The sequence below is a fragment of the Notolepis coatsorum genome (genome assembly GCF_963971535.1).
Source record: "Notolepis coatsorum genome assembly, chromosome: 9".
Taxonomy (NCBI): Eukaryota; Metazoa; Chordata; class Actinopteri; order Aulopiformes; family Paralepididae; genus Notolepis; species Notolepis coatsorum.
Window position 1 is genome coordinate 89,379,329 of NC_140173.1, and position 18,794 is coordinate 89,398,122.

The 18,794-nt window shown below is 46.4% G+C and overlaps 1 protein-coding gene across 1 annotated transcript; it reads left to right on the top strand.

Annotated features, from left to right (window-relative positions):
- Nucleotides 1-3,697: 3,697 nt before the first annotated feature.
- LOC311234160 (ubiquitin-conjugating enzyme E2Q-like protein 1) lies at nt 3,698-4,228 on the top strand (the record flags this gene model as incomplete). The annotated part of the gene is made up of 1 exon (XM_084321273.1): nt 3,698-4,228. The coding sequence occupies exon 1, from the start codon at nt 3,743-3,745 to the stop codon at nt 4,226-4,228; it is 486 nt and encodes a 161-aa protein (XP_084177399.1). The 5' UTR covers nt 3,698-3,742.
- Between the last annotated feature and the right edge of the window lie 14,566 nt (nt 4,229-18,794).

An 18,794-nucleotide genomic window follows, 5' to 3' on the forward strand; every position in this document is an offset into this window, starting at 1 on the left:
TCGGTTACAAACCATAACAATATCGGTGTCGGCAGATGCCAGTAACCAATTTCACAATGTTGGTTCTGGTCTCGACCGCGCGAATAATGTCTAAGAAGCACAGATTGGAGGGTTAGGGAAATAAGGTGCGTTCGATTAAAGAAATCCAGTATTAGTATGACATGTTACAGTGTGAATCGAGCAAGGATCACACAAGATGTTTTTACAGTACATCGCTACCAGACCTGTGTTAGGCCAGGACTGGTAGCGAAATAAATAAGGTATGACGACGTGTTCAAACTGCTGCCGAGTAGGGGTGGAAAGAGAATGGCACTTCGGACTAAAATGTTGTTTTTAATAAGAAGGTGCTGATATTGAAACATTGTCCAGATTATCTGTAGCTTGCCCTCGCTCGGGAAGTAAGCACGAATAAGATGGGAAGTGTGTCAAACGAGTATGATAAATTGCAAACTTTCTATTAAACAATGATTTAGTAGTCAGAAGACAGAAATGGCGTAGAGGACATGCTATACTGGATTAGATCGCGCGCCCGCCAGGTTATTGGACGGCGGAGGGATCTGACTTGTAAGAATGAGCTGTTTTAAATTGATGCTCGCGACATCGAATTTGGCTATACACGCAGTACATCAAAACAATTTGACCCTGATTTGCGGACTTTGATCAGATCGGGGGAAAGAATATTCGTAAATTGGGGAATAACGTGGGGATTTCAAAGCCTGTGGCCTGTCTGGGAGCAATGGCGGTGGCACAGGCGTCGATTAAGGACAAAGGGAAACCATCTTGATTTACGGTCATGATTCTCCTGCGTTAAGTCTCCGTACGAGAATCCTGCAAAATTGGAGCATTTTCATCTACAGGGTTGGACCGTTGGTCCGAAGGCCTGGTTTGTGTATGAATGATTAAAAAGTACTTAAGCTGGCCAGCTAAAATAGGATTCTTGTTATGGTTAGGACATTGAGTTATGGTTAGGACATTAATTGTATATTACGGGCAGGGTTAGATTAAGAAATGCACTTGTAATGTTGTTGTTATATAATAATGATAAATGTTACCACGATGTTGTTGCTATATAATATAGGATCAAGTTGAGTGGATTAGTAGGCACTAAGAAAGGCTATTGCCGAATGGATGTTTGTGTATAACTAAGGCGATGTGGTTTACTAAGTATGTATGATTGATGAATGACTGTTAGTAATTATTAGTGAATGTCAATATGTGTAGTTTATTTTTATACCATTATGAAACTCTAGTGACCAACGGCTGCAGCAAATCATAAAGAATTGCCGTTGTTTAGCGTGTTTATTGTCGTTATCCGACGCAGCTTAGCTGCTAGTTAGTTTCTAGCTAGCCGCGACGGGGAACATATTTAAATATGGACGTTGCGTCGTGATATCATGTATATTGAAGGAATCGTGAGTGAGTTATGGTCACTAGTAAGCGACTTGTGAGGTACAATTATTGATTTCTGTGGTATTAAGATCGTTGTTTAATGTAATAGAAATCAAAAGAATCGATGTTATTTTGAACCGGAAGTCGTCGCTCCGACGTCCGATCGGGGGGACTTTGGGGTATGTTGGATTTAATATACTGTGTATTTCGGCCGGGCGGAGAAAACGGACGAGTGGATAATGAAAAAATTATTTTGATTGTATGATCTGTAGACTAGCGCTTAATAGATTAAAGTTCTGTTGCGGGGTAGAACCGTGATGGCGCTGATGTCGCGGTGTGTTGTACCACTAGAAAAAACGGGACAATAGGCCGTTTAGGTGACGTTGTTAGGGTGACGTGGCTGATGCTAAGCTAAGCTAACTGGCTACGCTAGGGTAACGAACAATAATATGGCTAGGCTAAGCTAATTGAGCTAGCGATGCTGAGCTAACTGTGCTAATACTGCTAAGCTAACGAAGCTAATAAGCTAAGCTACCTGTGCTAACAATGTAGCATTGTGCAACTCTCGCGTCCACAAGAGCGGTAAACTCGCGATGTGCTAGTAAAACACATCTTCCCGAATTGACAGGAAGCGCCGTAACGGCAATTTTGAACTTCCGGAATTAACAGGAAGTGCCGTAGCGGCCATTTTATAAGAGTTGTAGTTTTTTATCGTTTTTTCCCGTTTGCATAATGGCGGATGAAAAACAAATGTATATACATATCTGGTTATCAATCTATATCTGTTGTTAGTCCAGTATGATGGCAGTTGTGGGAAAACGGGACGGGTTGAGTGTGTGTTTGGTTGTGACTTTACAAAATGTTTTAACCAATAGTAGGCAGTGTGAAGGGTGGCGGTTATGTTTAAGAACGTATGGACGGTATGTGTTGGTGTGCGCATGCGCGCCGCGGTGTTGTCGGGACAGGGGGAGTAAGGGTAGTGGAGTTGAGCAATTGATAAGACATGAACAGTAGAATACGACAGGGGACGGTGTTGACCAGACTAGTGATGCGGACAGCGACATGGTGGTCTGCTGTGGAGGAAGGCTGCCCCCCCCCCCATTGTTTCTCTCTTTTTCTCTCTCTCTCTCTCTCTCTCTCTCTCTCTCTCTCTCTCTCTCTCTCTCTCTCTCTCTCTCTCTCTCTCTCTCTCTCTTTCTCTCTTTATATCAAAGTGGCTTTAGATACAAGGTATGAATAGAGTTAAGTTCAGACTAAGTTAAGTATAGTAGGGTTAGGGATATTATATTAACTTTTAGAAGTCCCTCAAATGCGTTCGGTGATTGTTTATTACTCTTGGTATCACACGTTCTCTTTGAGCTGGAGTAAGTCTGAAATGGCTCTTTTCACACTCTCTCTCTCTCTCTTTCTTCCTTTCTCTCTTCCCTCCCGTTAGAATAGACCTGAGGCTGTGCATTGTTGTTTACAGTGCCTTTGATAAATGCCTCTACATTAGACTAGTTGGAATAAGATAAGTTGTGTATATTTTCTTCATGGGTATGTAATGCCCTTCTTAACCCCTTCCCCTTTCCTCCCATCTCCTTCCCTCCCTTCTTTCCTGGTTCTTTAAACTCAATCCCTACCTGACTGCCCTCCCTTCCTCCAATCTCATTCCAGTATTCCCTCCCTCTCCGCCCTACACGCCGTTCCTGGTTAAATGTGCCCCCCTTCTTCCCATCTCCTTCCAAAGCCTTGTTGATAGATGCCTTTGCATTAGGGCCTAGGTGTATAGTGTGAACTTTTAGAAACTCCATGCAGGAACCATTTCTCGCATCAAAGTAGTGTTTAATTTGAGTTACGGTTGTGCAGCGAATGCTGATGTAATGTTTAAGCCCTGTTTATATACTGGACAAAGTAATACTGAGAGATCTGCTTATTAATTCTAATTCTGATCGCATAGTAGGGTTAAAGTATTTTTTTCATTCAGAAGGCCCCCCCCCCTCCCTCTCCCTAATTCCTAATTCTCCTACTCTCTCCTTCTCTCCCTCTCTCAAATGCAGTGAGCGCACTGTTATATGATCACGATCATTAAGATCGACTGGAATGTAGAATAATGATGATAGGGTTTACTACGTTAACACTGTAGTTGATTAGTGTTGCCTAAAGTGTCATGAATGAATTCTATGAAACAACTCACTGAAATTGACAATTATACAACTGATTTGGCCAGTAAAAGATGGTGAAAGGTGCGAAGAAGAAACAACAAATGGCAGGAGGAGGTATGATCGCCAGGGTGAAGGAGACCAGTGCGTCCTCTGCACCGCCACCAGCGCCTCGCTGGCAACACTGCATCCAAGTCCGGACGCGGAGACTCATGAAAGAGCTCCAGGGAATCCGGAGGCTAGGTGACAACTTTATAACGGTGGAGCTGGTCGAGGACAACCTCTTCGACTGGAATGTCAAGTTGCACCAGGTAGACGTGGACTCTGCGTTATGGCAGGACATGAAGGAAACGAACACCGAGTTCATACTGCTGAATGTCTCTTTCCCCGATAATTTCCCCTTCTCTCCGCCTTTCATGCGGGTGCTCACTCTGCGGCTGGAGAACGGCTACGTGTTGGACGGTGGGGCCATATGCATGGAGCTGTTGACCCTGCATGGGTGGTCCAGCGCCTACACTGTGGACGCCATTATGAGGCAGTTTGCCGTAAGCCTCGTAAAAGGACAGAGTCGCATCTGCAGGAAGGTTGGGAAGACCAAGAAGGCCTTCAGCCGCAAGGTAGCGGAGGACGCCTTTAAGTCCCTGGTAAAGACCCACGAGAAGCATGGTTGGAAGTCTCCGCCGGTGTCCGAAGGCTGAGAGACGCCCCCTGCTTCCCTACTCCCCCCTCCTGTTTTGAGTTGTGATTCCCTTTTCAGTGCCCCCCCCCTTCCAAGCCCCTCACAGCCCCCTCCCGTGGAACACTAAGGGAGGAAAACACTTTTCATTTTCAGCTTGTGTTTAAGTTGCGAGCTGTTGCGTGCGGTCACACGGGACTGTGTGGATACCATGTTGATAGGAGCAATTATGCAGGTGACAGGGTATCTTTGTACATTGTGTTTGTATGTTTATACATTATTTAGATAAGGTAGAAGTGGTTGTTATGGATGTGAATTTGGGGGCCAGGTGGGCGTACGGACCTGTCTAGTTGTTGATATGATTGAAAGTTATGTGGATCTTGGTATTTGTTGTGAAGGGCCAGATTAAACTGAATATATATGTATCGTTTGATATACCTTGTATATTATTTATATATATACACGGAATATCCCTTTACCTGCGTACAGACCAGAGTAATATTCGCTCTCCTATTGGACAGCGGCCCCAGGCGCCAACGACCAAGCCCCCAACGGCAAGTTCAAAGACAACTCCGGGCATGTCAGAACATGCCCAGAGTCTGCGTAGTAATACGAGACAAGAACTGAGGTTGGGACTAGATATTCACTTAAGTATAAATACGGCGCAGGTGTAAACAGCAGTACCTTACCTAAACCTTACTTACCCTTCACCACAAGTCAACGTGCAGTGAAGTGAGCAACCTTGCATCTAAATAGAGCATTGAGAACCGCGTGCGAATAGAATGTTAAAGTGTCAGAGTTTAATGCAGTAACGTTGAGTTCGACTTAATATAATGTGAAGTAATAGTCGATCCTTTATTGTATATCGTGCGGCCACAGTTCTTCCGTGTGTAGCATTACCCATCGGTTCGTCGTGTCTTTAGCTAGTGCACTTATCCAGGCTGTGTGGCCTAAATACGTGCCCACACCCGAGGAGTCCTAGGCGAGAACCGTTGGACATGTACACAGGAGAATCGGCACCGGCGATTGCAGAACCATTCCTGGTTGGATTATATTGCTTTGGGACCGTGACCACCGGAGAAGAGCACCGTTGATTTCCACTGTCGTTTGGGATTTAACCTCGTGAGGATTACCACTCGGGCCTGCCTCTTGGAAGGGGCTGGCTAGCTGTCGTCAAGGCTGTCGAGCATCTTGGATTACAACTATTGCTTTTGTCTGCTGATCAAGGGAGTACAAGCACCGACTCCTGTACCTGGAGCCTCTTTATTCCTTGTTGACTCAGACGGAGTACCCGAACTTTCCTCTACCCATTGTCTCCAGTTGGTACCGGTGTTGCCCTATATAATTGCTACTATACCACAGGTGGCGTCAGCTTAGACCCATCATAGTATTCCTACTATTCTGACTTATGCTCTTGACTGACTTTACGTATATTCTTCGCCATACAAGCGCGACGCTAATTCTCAATCTGTAACCTAACGTTGCCTAATAATAATAAATAACCCTCCAATAGAATTGCTGTGTCAATGCCGTGTTCTTGTGAGTGTTCACCATCAATATTTGATGTACTGTTTGGCCAGTAATTAAAGTACATAACTAGCAGTGGTTTAATATATCACAATCTTTAATACAGTCAGGGTTTTGTAACCCCTCAGTTACAATTGGTCCTTTGAGCCGGAGAGTATCAGTGTAATATTTAATATAATATTAATATTAACCATGGCCAGCGGTGAACACTCCCCAAGCGGCTCTCCCAAGCTAGAACGCCTGCAGCGCAAACGTCAGCCACCTCCCTATCTGGAGGAATTCGCTGTCGTTCTACCCCCTAGCTTATCTAAACAGATGTTAAATACGGATAAAGCGGATAGTCAAAGCATGTCAAATCCTATCGACTTGGCGACCCTGCCAGTAGAGACCCCAGTGGGTTCAAACGAAACTGACTTAGCTCACGGGGGGGACCAGGTGGGACATGACATGACTATACCTCCAGACAGCGTCACCGGGATAGTCCCCGGAGCGCTCCAGGATAAAGAAAGCGCTCCAGGGATAGAACCCGACACACAACCAAGAGAAGAGAAGCGCGCCCAGGAGTTGGACCTCGGGGCGCGCCAGGAGAACAGATCTCCAACGAGCCCTGTCAGCACCCGATCACCTCCGTCAGTGTCATCCCCCAGCGAGGCGGACCAGATACTGGTGCAAGCCTTGATCGCCACCCTGACAGCCTCCACCGAACGCGATCGGCTTCAAGCAAAGACGCTTAGTGAGCGCGAACACTCCGCCACGGAAAGAGAGCGCCTCCATGCGCAACTCCAAGCGCAAGCCCTTCATGAGCGCGAACACTCTGCCGTGGAACGAGAGCGCCTCCGGGCGCAACAATTAAGTGAACGCGAACACTCTGCCATGGAACGAGAGCGCCTCCAGGCTCAACAGATGAGCAAGCGCGAACAACGAGAGCGCCTCCAGGCGCAACAAGCAAGCGAGCGCGAACACTCTGCAGCGGAAAGAGAGCGCCTCCAGGCGCAACAATTAAGCGAGCGCGAACACTCTGCAGCGGAACGAGAGCGCCTTCACGCGCAACTCCAAGCGCAAGCCCTTAGTGAACGCGAACACTCTGCAACTGAACGAGAGCGCTTCCAGGCGCAACAAAGGAGTGAAGACGACCGCATAAGACTGGAGGAGAGACGCCTTAAGACGGAAGAGAACATCGAACGAGACCGCGCCAATGCACAGCGCGATGCCGCCAATGCCCAGCGCGAAGCAGAGCGCGACCGGCTGCAGGCGCAGATGATAGAACAATTGATTGCCAGGGCGACACCCCCTCTCTCCGCACGGAGCTCCCGGAGATCATCACGACAAGGGTCTAGGGCACCTTCCCCTACCCGACAAAGCGACCCGGGACCCGGCCAACAGGAGGAACCTGTCTACGTCTCCGACCCCCCTCCCCGACCGGTCCATACGAGACCCAGCCACCGGGAAGAACCGGCCTACGTCGCCGAGAGACTGACTAGAAGACTCCAGGACCTAGAAGAGGAAGAGGAAGAGGAGGAATGTCAAGCCCACCAGCAGCAACGTACTCTGGACCAGGAGGCCCAGTACAGCCCCGACTTCAGCCCCGAGTCACTGCACTACAAACCCCCGACCCAACTCACGGGTGAGTTTGACGTACAGTCAGCACCGAGGAACAGCACCTGGGTACCCGGCCTCTGGTACCCACCAAGTACCAACCCACGACAACACGTACGGGGAGACTCGCCCAGGAGGCCTCTTCCCCTATGCTCACCAATGTGCCAGCCATCCATGGCATCGTACCTTGGCACACCGACGTTCCCAGACTTTACGCGCGAGGACAGAGCACAGTACACGGAATTACGCATGTGCTTGGAGACTATGATGTCCGACGTCCCCGACGAGTCGTACAAATATGCCATCCTCCTCAAGCATCTCAAGGTGCCCAGAGCGCATAACATAGCGCTGGCATACTCCAACTCAAGTACCCCATACTCCGCGGCTCTAGTGGCCCTCGACCAGCGTTATGGACGCATATGGGACTACGTGATACAAGAAATAAGAGATATCGACCGCCTCCCCCCAGCCAAAGACAATAGAGCACTGGATGACCTCTCTATCAAGGTACAATCCCTAGTAGGGATGCTGGGGTCCCAAAAGGAGAAAGGGAGATATGAACTATATGCAAACTCTAATGTGGAGCGAATACTGGAGAAGCTCTCTCCAGCCCGCCAAGAGCGTTTTCGGCGGCAGGGAGACCACCGTGATCCCGACGGCCCCGAGCCATCCCTCCTAGACCTGGCCGCTTTCCTCGCAAGGGAAGTCAGCAGCCTACGACTGGACACGTTCGTGTGGAGTGGATCTAGCCCAAGAGATGGACCTCGGAGATCTAACGATAACCGCCGGTCAGTGACCGTTATGCACCAGGCCGAGTCAGTGCCGCAGCACAAGAACCACAGCACCCCCCCGACCAAGGGGAAGTGGAAGATTGTATGCCAGTACTGTGAAAAGGAACATTGGCTGTCTCAATGTGACACTTTCAAGAAGATGACCGCTGACGAGGTGAGTCAGTGGATCAAAGCCAACCGCCGCTGCTTCCGCTGCGCGCGCAGCCATATGGCAGCTGAGTGCCGTTTAAAGAAGAAATGCAGCAAGTGCGACGGCGCCCACTTGGAGGTCCTACACGACAGCAACAAGAAGAAACCCGTACCCCCAAGCAGCTCGAGAGTGAACGTCATGTATATAGACCCTGCGAAGAGCGGGAGCTCCCGAGTGCTCTTGAAGGTGGTCCGAGTGATATTAAGCTACGAGGACAAGGTCATGGACACTTACGCCATCCTAGACGATGGGTCAGAAAAGACTCTCCTCCTCGCATCCGCCGCAGCCCGGCTGGATCTGCGGGGGAGCGAAGAAACAATGACAATCCGTACCATTAGAAGAGACCTGAAGACCATAAAGGGTGAAAATGTCTCCTTCACGATAGCAGCGGTCGGGCAGCCCGAGAAGCAGTATAGAATTACTAACGCCTTCACCAGTCACGACATAGGCCTGTCACAGTACACCTACCCCATCCCAAAGCTGATGGAAAAATACGTGCACCTACGTCAACTACCTATACCGCTCATCGATGGCGCCACCCCGAGCCTGCTCATAGGATCCGACCACGCACACCTCATCGTCCCAACGGACCGGGTCCACATCGGGCCCAGAGGCTGTCCAGCAGCGGTCGAGACCCGCCTGGGTTGGACACTACAAGGCCCCCTCTCCGGGTCTTCCAACCGACCGACAGCCACTCGCTGCCTCCACTCAAGGATAAACGATGAAGACACCACCCTCTTACAGCACGTCGAGAGGCTATGGACATTAGACGCGATGCCCTTTAAGAATGAAAAGAAACTTGTTCGTTCAAAGGAAGACACTTATGCCATAACCCTCCTCGAGCAGAGGACAAAGAGAGTCGAGGTCAAGGGAGTGATGAGATACGCAACTCCACTCTTGAGGCGAGAGGGTATGCCCACCCTCCACGCCTCAAAAGAAGCGACAGAGCGATATCTACTGAACACCGAGCGGCGTCTAGCCAAAGACCCCACTCAAGCCAATGTGTACCGCGCTGAGATCGACAAGCTGATCACAGCGGGACACATAAAGAAAATTGACATTCAGGAGGCCGACCAGACGATCGAATCATGGTACGTGCCCCACCACAAGGTCCACCACAACGGCAAGGATCGCATCGTATTCAACTGCAGCTACCAGATCGGACTACAGAATCTGAATAAAGAACTCTTGCCCGGCCCAACACTCGGCCCCTCTCTACTCGGCGTACTACTACGCTTCCGCCAAGACAAAGTGGCCATCAGCGGCGACATCAAAGGGATGTTCCTGCAGGTGCGACTAGTGGAAGAGGACAAGCCCTTGCTGCGGTTCCTATGGAGAGAGAGGATCAAAGATGAGCAACCATCCATCTACCAATGGGAGGTCCTCCCCTTCGGAACCACATGCAGCCCATGCTGTGCTACGTTCGCACTGCAAAAACATGTGACAGAAGACCCTGAAGCTGACGAGGAGGTCAGACAAAGTGTAGAGAGGAGTTTCTACGTGGACAACTGTCTGCAAAGCGTCTCGACGCCAGAAGAAGCCGAAGCCCTCCTACTCAAGCTCCGCGCCTCACTGATCAAAGGCGGCTTTGATCTCAGGCAGTGGGCCAGCAGTGACCCTCAAGTACTTCGCAGCCTCTCCCCAGAGACAAAGGCAGCAAGCAGCGAGACCTGGATGGCGACCATCCCAGGTGAAGCACAAGAAATGACATTAGGCCTAGTCTGACGCTTCAAAACAGACTCGCTCCATTACAAATACACACCCTTGACCACGGAGCAGGGAAGGTCGACCCCTCTACCGACCACCAGACGGAGCGTATACAGAACACTCGCAAGGCAATACGACCCGCTGGGGTGTATCCTACCTTACACCACCCGGGCGAAAATGATTGTACGAGAGCTGTGGGACAAGGAACAGGGCTGGGACGACCCCATACCCGACCACCTCGCTTCCACCTGGAGAGAGTGGGAGAGAGAACTCAACTCGCTCCAAAATGTGAACATACGCCGAAGCTACTTCCCACCCACAGTGCGGCTGGAGACATGCCAGATGGACCTGCACGTCTTCAGCGACGCCTCAGAAGTGGCCTACGGCTCGGTGGCTTACTTGCGGGCCCGAGAGGAGGGAGGAGAAATACACACAGCCTTCATCCTGGCTCGCTCAAGGATAGCCCCCCGCAAGCAACAATCGATCCCGCGTCTAGAGCTCTGCGCAGCTCTGGTAGGCGCGCAACTCGCCACGTTAATCCAACGTGAACTCACCATCCCGGTGCAAAGAACAATCTTGTGGTCAGACTCCATGACCGTACTCACATGGAACCAGTCCGATTCTTTTAGATACAAGGTCTTCGTGGGAGTCAGAATCACAGAGATCCAAGACCTAACAGGATCAGCGTGCTGGAGGTACGTGGACACGAAACAGAACCCAGCTGATGTCATCACACGGGGGATGTCCCTAGATGACCTCACACGTCACAATATCTACAGTGACGGTCCTGAGTTCCTCAAGCTCCCGGAAGAAGAGTGGCCTAACCCCACCCCTCGGGAGGCTAGTCAAGAGGAGGCAGAGATCAAGAAATCTATGTTCTGTGGGTTGACGCACACACCAGTCCCCACTGACCCTAACATAGACCAGGGGTTCCCAAACTTTTCAGGCCAGGGCCCAGAAAATAAGGCGTCAGAGAGCCGCGGCCCAATGTACATCGTCAGGCTTTTTTTTTAATTTTTTTTACCAGGCGACCAATTTTTTAAGCCAAATATCACTTCAATCCTATTAAGTTAGTTCAAGTTAGTTATTCATTTATATGTGCTATTTATGAGAGGGCTAACTTGTTGCAAAATAATAATGATAATAATAATAGCCTCATTAAAATACTATTGTTGCTTCGGTTGTTTTCAGCGTTTTATGTGCATAATCTGTTATGTAGTTTGAAATGTTCGTTGAAATAAGTAGATTTTTCGTTTTTGTTTATTTATTAAGTTAATATAAAACCATATAGTCACATTTTAGAATACAATAGAATATAATTTTAGAATACAACTAGAAACACTGTCCTGGCCTGCTTCTAAGTTCAGTGGCCTGACAAAAAAATAAAAAATAAAATAAAAAAAATAAAAAATAAAAAAAATATATTTTTTTTATTTTTTTTTAAATCATCTCGCGGCCCACCCGTGGCTGCTCGCGGCCCACCTTTGGGTTGCGACCCCGACTTTGGGAACCACTGACATAGACGACTGCCCCACCTTTGAGAGTGCGCAGTTAAAGACATTCCTGTGGCACCACCCTGAGGTTCCCCCCACTACCGACATTAACGCAGCTAACTACGAAGAAGCAGAACTCCTTCTGCTACAGCGAGCCCAAAGAGACTCGTTCCCCGACGAGCTAGACTGCCTGCAGGGAACAAAGCCAGTCCCGTCAGACAGCAGACTGCTCCACTTGGCCCCCGAGCGCGACACCCATGGCCTCATCAGGGTGGGTGGTCGTCTGAGACGGGCCCCGGACTTAACGGATGACGTCAAGTTTCCTATAGTCCTCAACAGCCGACACAAGGTCACCGAGCTCATCATAAAGAAATACGACGAGGATGTGCACCACACTGGGGCAGAGAGTCTTCGCTGAGATCCGACGTCGCTATTGGATACTGCAAGGAAGAGAAGCAGTACGACGCTTCCAGCGGACCTGTCTAGACTGTCGCAAGTGGCGAGCACAGCCCAGTATACCCAGGAGGGCCGACCTGCCTCACCGCCACACCCGACCCGTGGCGAGGCTGATAGAATTGCCAAGGCTCCCTGACTCCCTTGATGACGATCATGACCCACTGACTTTGTAGATTGCCCTACTTCCCACAACAGACATTGAGTAGTTGACAGGACTATTAATCTGTCTTCCTTTTAACTAATTAGGTGCGGACTAATTAGGAGGCGGCTGTTGTGAAGGGCCAGATTAAACTGAATATATATATGTATCGTTTGATATACCTTGTATATTATTTATATATATACACGGAATATCCCTTTACCTGCGTACAGACCAGAGTAATATTCGCTCTCCTATTGGACAGCGGCCCCAGGCGCCAACGACCAAGCCCCCAACGGCAAGTTCAAAGGCAACTCCGGGCATGTCAGTACATGCCCAGAGTCTGCGTAGTAATACGAGACAAGAACTGAGGTTGGGACTAGATATTCACTTAAGTATAAATACGGCGCAGGTGTAAACAGCAGTACCTTACCTAAACCTTACCCTTCACCACGAGTCAACGTGCAGTGAAGTGAGCAACCTTGCATCTAAATAGAGCATTGAGAACCGCGTGCGAATAGAATGTTAAAGTGTCAGAGTTTAATGCAGTAACGTTGAGTTTGACTTAATCTAATGTGAAGTAATAGTCTATCCTTTATTGTATATCGTGCGGCCACAGTTCTTCCGTGTGTAGCATTACCCATCGGTTCGTCGTGTCTTTAGCTAGTGCACTTATCCAGGCTGTGTGGCCTAAATACGTGCCCACACCCGAGGAGTCCTAGGCGAGAACCGTTGGACATGTACACAGGAGAATCGGCACCGGCGATTGCAGAACCATTCCTGGTTGGATTATATTGCTTTGGGACCGTGACCACCGGAGAAGAGCACCGTTGATTTCCACTGTCGTTTGGGATTTAACCTCGTGAGGATTACCACTCGGGCCTGCCTCTTGGAAGGGGCTGGCTAGCTGTCGTCAAGGCTGTCGAGCATCTTGGATTACAACTATTGCTTTTGTCTGCTGATCAAGGGAGTACAAGCACCGACTCCTGTACCTGGAGCCTCTTTATTCCTCGTTGACTCAGACGGAGTACCCGAACTTTCCTCTACCCATTGTCTCCAGTTGGTACCGGTGTTGCCCTATATAATTGCTACTATACCACAGGTGGCGTCAGCTTAGACCCATCATAGTATTCCTACTATTCTGACTTATGCTCTTGACTGACTTTACGTATATTCTTCGCCATACAAGCGCAACCCTAATTCTCAATCTGTAACCTAACGTTGCCTAATAATAATAAATAACCCTCCAATAGAATTGCTGTGTCAATGCCGTGTTCTTGTGAGTGTTCACCATCAATATTTGATGTACTGTTTGGCCAGTAATTAAAGTACATAACTAGCAGTGGTTTAATATATCACAATCTTTAATACAGTCAGGGTTTTGTAACCCCTCAGTTACAGTATTCCTTGAATGGGTCAAAGTGTTCTTCTTTCAGGTTCGAAACTGAGAGGAGGTGCTTTAGGCTGAGGGATGGTGGCCTTTGATGAAGTCAAGGGTCTGTAGGGATTTCAATAAGGTGGACGTGCTGGCGTCTGTGATTTATGACACAGGTAGCTGGGCATGGCATGATGAACAGGGAGTTTAGGGGTATGAAACCTCTAAAGATTTATTTTTTCTCTTTGTTAGAAGCGGACGGAAGTGTTGAATACCAAGTTTGGTGTTAAAAGGGTGAAATGACAGGATTTTATTAATTATGAAAATGATGTTGTATGAAGTATGTAATGAAATGTTAAAATGTGAATATTGATTGTGAGGGAAATGACAAACATCCACCAGAATGTTAGAAAATGATAGGCTGTTGTGATACTAATTCTGATTGTTCTAAGGAGGACCAACAGCTTACCGGAACTGACGGCGAAATTAAGGCGAATTGGTGTTCCTCTGAAATTCGTGTGGGGCTTACACGACAAGTGATTGGAACATCCGGGGGTTTCCAACTGGACAAACGGAGAGAACGAAGCTAAGGCCATGTCGTTATGTTCAAATAAATTGCACCAAGTCTCTCTAAGTTTTATTAGTATAAGAGAAGCCCGACATTCCATGAGTAAAATATTGATGGAATAAAGTGGCGCTGAAAATTAAGTGCAGGTGTTGTTCTTTTGTCTTGACAGGTACTGGGCGAGGACAGATGCAGTTCTGATGATTCCAACACCAACTGGGGAAAAGTGGCTACTGAAAGCCTTGGGGGTATTGTATTAAAGATAAGGAAGTTATCAATTCCTGTCTGCACCGATAAAATCTAAAAGTGTGAGGGAATTTACCTCAAGTTGATAGATAAGGTAGACACAGAGAAACTTGTTTTTTCAAACGGTAATATTGCAGGAGTGGTTGAATGTGTGAGATTGTCGAGTGTAAGGAAAGTTCACCTTGGTGAAACTTTGTTAGAAGCAACTGAAAGTGTAGATGAGATAACAATAACAAGTGTTGACAATCTGTCTATTTCAATAACCAGTAATATAACATTAGAAGTGGAAAAGAAGCGGCCAAGAATATTCAGGCCTTTGCAAAAACTTTAATTGAAGAATAAAAACAAAAAGGCCGAAACAGGGCCTATAGGGGGGGAAAGCCAACAACCTTTGCAGAACACTTCCCAGATAGGATTTACCAGTGACGTTAACCAATTGATTTGGATATGACAGACTCGCCTCATGTGACGAGCGTGGTAAAGAGACTTGAAGTGATGACTTTGACTTCAGTACAGGGGGTCATGGAGGAGGGACAGGCAGAGTTGACTGTTCTAATCCATCCAGTATCCGTCGAACCAGAGTCGACGTTGCCAACCAGTGGGCTGATGCAGATCTGGCATCAGCTCACTCACCTGATTACTATTATTTACTGCCATTTATGTTTATTATGTTTATTGTCTGTGTTGTCGTTGTTGTCTCCACTTTGTTAGACTTGTGTTCCCCTGTCTGTGTTTTGTAAATATGTTATAGTCTTGTTGTTAAATTGTTATTGTTTTTCCCAGTGTGCTCTGTGTTATGTTGTTTCTGTCTACCACACCTGTGTCCTGTTTGTAATTACCCTCTGTCTCTAATTAGTGTTTATATATTAGGTGTTGTGGGCCAGCAGACACTTGCTGGTTCATTGTTTTATTGTTACCGTTGTTGTCAGTCGTGTTTGTTGTTTTCTGTTTTGAAGTAAAAGCATTATTATTCACCACTACGCCGTCTCCTGTATCCTGTATATCTCTCCGTTCTACACTGCAAACTGAGTTCCACCACATCATGCCAGCAAAGCGGCACCATCGTAACAGCAGTGCTTGGTGGTCCAAATTAGCCTGCGAGCTATAGAGCTGCGAGTGACTGCGGATTCAAAAGCCCCTGGCTTGCACATCGCAGTCACAGAAGGGGCTACATGGTGCAATGCACCTCCGAAGCTGACTGCCACTGTCGTGTCCGTAGGCAGCGTAGCGATTAAAAAATTAGATTCGATTCAAATGTATTGTCATTATACAGCACAATACATACATATACATACACACCATCCAACCAGAGTAGATAAATTGATCAAACGTAAAAAAAAAAAAAAAAAAAAAACTTGAACCAAGAGTGATTTGAATTTGTGACCATAGGATCCACAGGCAGCAGACAAACGAGGTGAGCTACATCTGATGTTTAAACTGAGTGACTAATCCATGATTTACACTTGTGCGTACCAATTGCGTTTGTCACTAATCTTTAGTATTGGCATTAATATATCAGATGTCATGCTAATATGTCATGTTCTACAGTAGGACTTACTACTGTGATACCCATTTCAAAGTGTCCACTCATTCAGATGTCATGCTAATAATATGTTCTACAGTAGGACTTACTACTGTGATACCCATTTCAAAGTGTTTCTACGCTCATACCGCGGGGGGCAAAACTAGCGTAGGGCAGTGGCCAATCAGAGTGCAAAACGCGAACGCGGAAGCATGAACCGGTTGCCTTTCGAATAGACGCTATCGGTATCGGAAATTAAGAGTTGGACAATATCGGTATATCGGTATCGATAAAAAACCCAATATCGAGCATCCCCAGAAATTATGCAATTAGCAAATCGCTAAATTTGTTTATAATTTATTTAACCAGGAAGTCCCATTGAGATACAAGATCTCCTTTGCAAGTTGTTGTTATTGTTGTAGGAACGGTTTGGGAGAGGGAGGTAAGGGGTTTTAGATTGTGTGTTGTAAAGTACAGAAAAAAGGTACCGTTGGGTAACGTCACGGTGACCAATTGCAGCCACTCTTATTGTCTGGGACCAAATACGGCCACGCCCCACTCCCAGCAAAAAGTGGGAATCTCTAGAATGGGTTTGGGGCGGCGCTGTATACGGAAGTAGCTCTCAAGGTGACGATTAGACAACACTTTTTGTTGTCAGTAGATGGCAGCATTGGTTTAAAATTAAAGGCTGAAAATGTTGAGAACTACAACACTGCATTTCCCAAGAGCGTTAGCACAGGTCGCAGGTCACTGGGATGGGTCTATATTCTCCGACGTGATCTGAACAGCGTTAAACTATTACTGCAACCTCGGTATAGCGACCGCGAATGGCCAACTAATTATCTTAACAAAAGTGCGCTGGTAGCATTACATATGTTGTCTAAAGGGGGACATATGGTACAATTTAAGATTCTAATGATAATCGGCATATAAAGGACAAGATAAAGCATCGTTAATTTGTAAGAAACCTCAATGAAAACGGCGCAGGGTGCTATTGTTATGAAAATGTGATAGAATCCTATAAAAATGTGGACGCACTTGGCCTACGTTCCGTTACCGGTATCGATTCCCAGGTAAAAAGAAACATTATCAGGCTCGGTGTCCTGAACAGACCCACCGCGTAGGCCAGATGCAAGCCGCATTTGACAATAAACCTCTGTGGGGCTGCTTAAAAATAATTATAATTATAATCGCAAATTTAATCGCAATCGCAATATTTGTCAGAAAAATCGCAATTCGATTATTTCCCAAAATCGTGCAGCCCTAGTACACTCCCATAAATAGTGCAGTTTTACACCTTAAGAGGCACCTATTGTGTCTATTAGGAGCCATATTCAACCAGACAGACAACATTTGTGATCATTCACCACTTCCTTAACAGATCGGCTTGGGAACATTCACTTCTGTTTCAACAATGAAATGGGACCCTACTTTGAGCAGCCTTAAAATCGGACACGCCTTGACTTCCTTGCAGCAAAATCATCAATAATGTCATCATATTGAAAGCTTGCTAGACACATCTCTGTTAATACTCGTCATAGCCAGGCCATTGAGACGGTCCTGTGACATTGTAGACCTCAAGTATGTTTTAATGAGCTTACATTTTGAGAAGCTCCTCTCTGCAGAAGCTACAGTCACTGGAGAACAGTGGAGGTTTCTCTATGACAACACGTGAAACACAAATTCACTCATAATTCATAATTATTATTAATTTACATATACCTATATATATAAGAAAAAGAAAAAAACTATATATATATATTTTTTTTTTAAATTATTATTATTTTTTTTTTTTATTATAAATGTTTTCCTCTGTAAAAAAAATGCCAGTGAATTTTTTTTTCTTCAAAAATGGCCAAAATTGACAGCTCTGAGCAGGCCTGCACTGCAGTATTGCCTGCAGTAATTATTCGTGAAGAAAACTTCACAGGTGTGACCCATTGTTAAATAAATAATAAATAACAGCGAATCAAAATAGGCTATTAACTTCATCTAAGAACGGTCTGTGCAGTTAAACTCTTGCCATTGAATGGAGGATTGATTGATTGACAGCCCTTGACATCCAATACACGAAGGTTGAATATGATTGGCAGCCTTGCAAATCCAATCAGAGATTTCTGCATTGCAAAGTCAAAATGGGTCCAGCTGCATGTGAGGAGGATAGGTTTAGCTCGGGCCAATCTCAAGTTTCTCAAGTTTCTTTATTAGTTGTCATACAGAAGTACAGAATACTTTTATACAAAATGTAACATAAAGAAGCATTTTGTATAAAAGTATTCTGTACTTCTGTATGACAACTAATAAAGAAACTTGAGAAACTTGAGATTGGCCCGAGCTAAACCTATCCTCCTCACATGCAGCTGGACCCATTTTGACTATGTGAAAGTTGAGACTATGAGAAAGTTGTTGTTTAGTAGTTAGTAAGCTGTACAGCTATAACAAGTCAGGCTAAATTAAACTTCGCGCCAACATTAGGACCGAAGTATAAACCAGCAACTGAGCAACATGAAGAAGTGGATTTATGCATCTGGATCAGAAAAAACGTTGTGGATGAAAAAGTAAGAGTGCTTGTATGCTAACAGTAGCTAGGCAGCTTAGCCTACATCACAATGATAATCACCAAGCTAACTTACTGTACACACTGTAGGGCTGGGCAATTAATCGAAACAGAATCGCGATATCGATTCATAGACCTATGCAATCTAATTTCTAAGTTATGACTATTTTATTTTATTAAAAAAAAACGTTTTTTTTTTTTTTTTTTTTGTATTATTATTTTATCTGGGTTGAACATGATTTGTGGAACTCCCTCTGGTGTTGTGGTCGTGGTATTCACTGACCTTTGGGAAGTATTTCGACATGCACATGGGTATCTTAGTGGTGTAGTGTATCTTGTAGACCAGGCCCATTGCAAGTTGCTGTACTCTGTCGTCTACTCTAAGCCATCCTAGGTTGTCAAAGTGGACAGGGGTGAGGTGGGT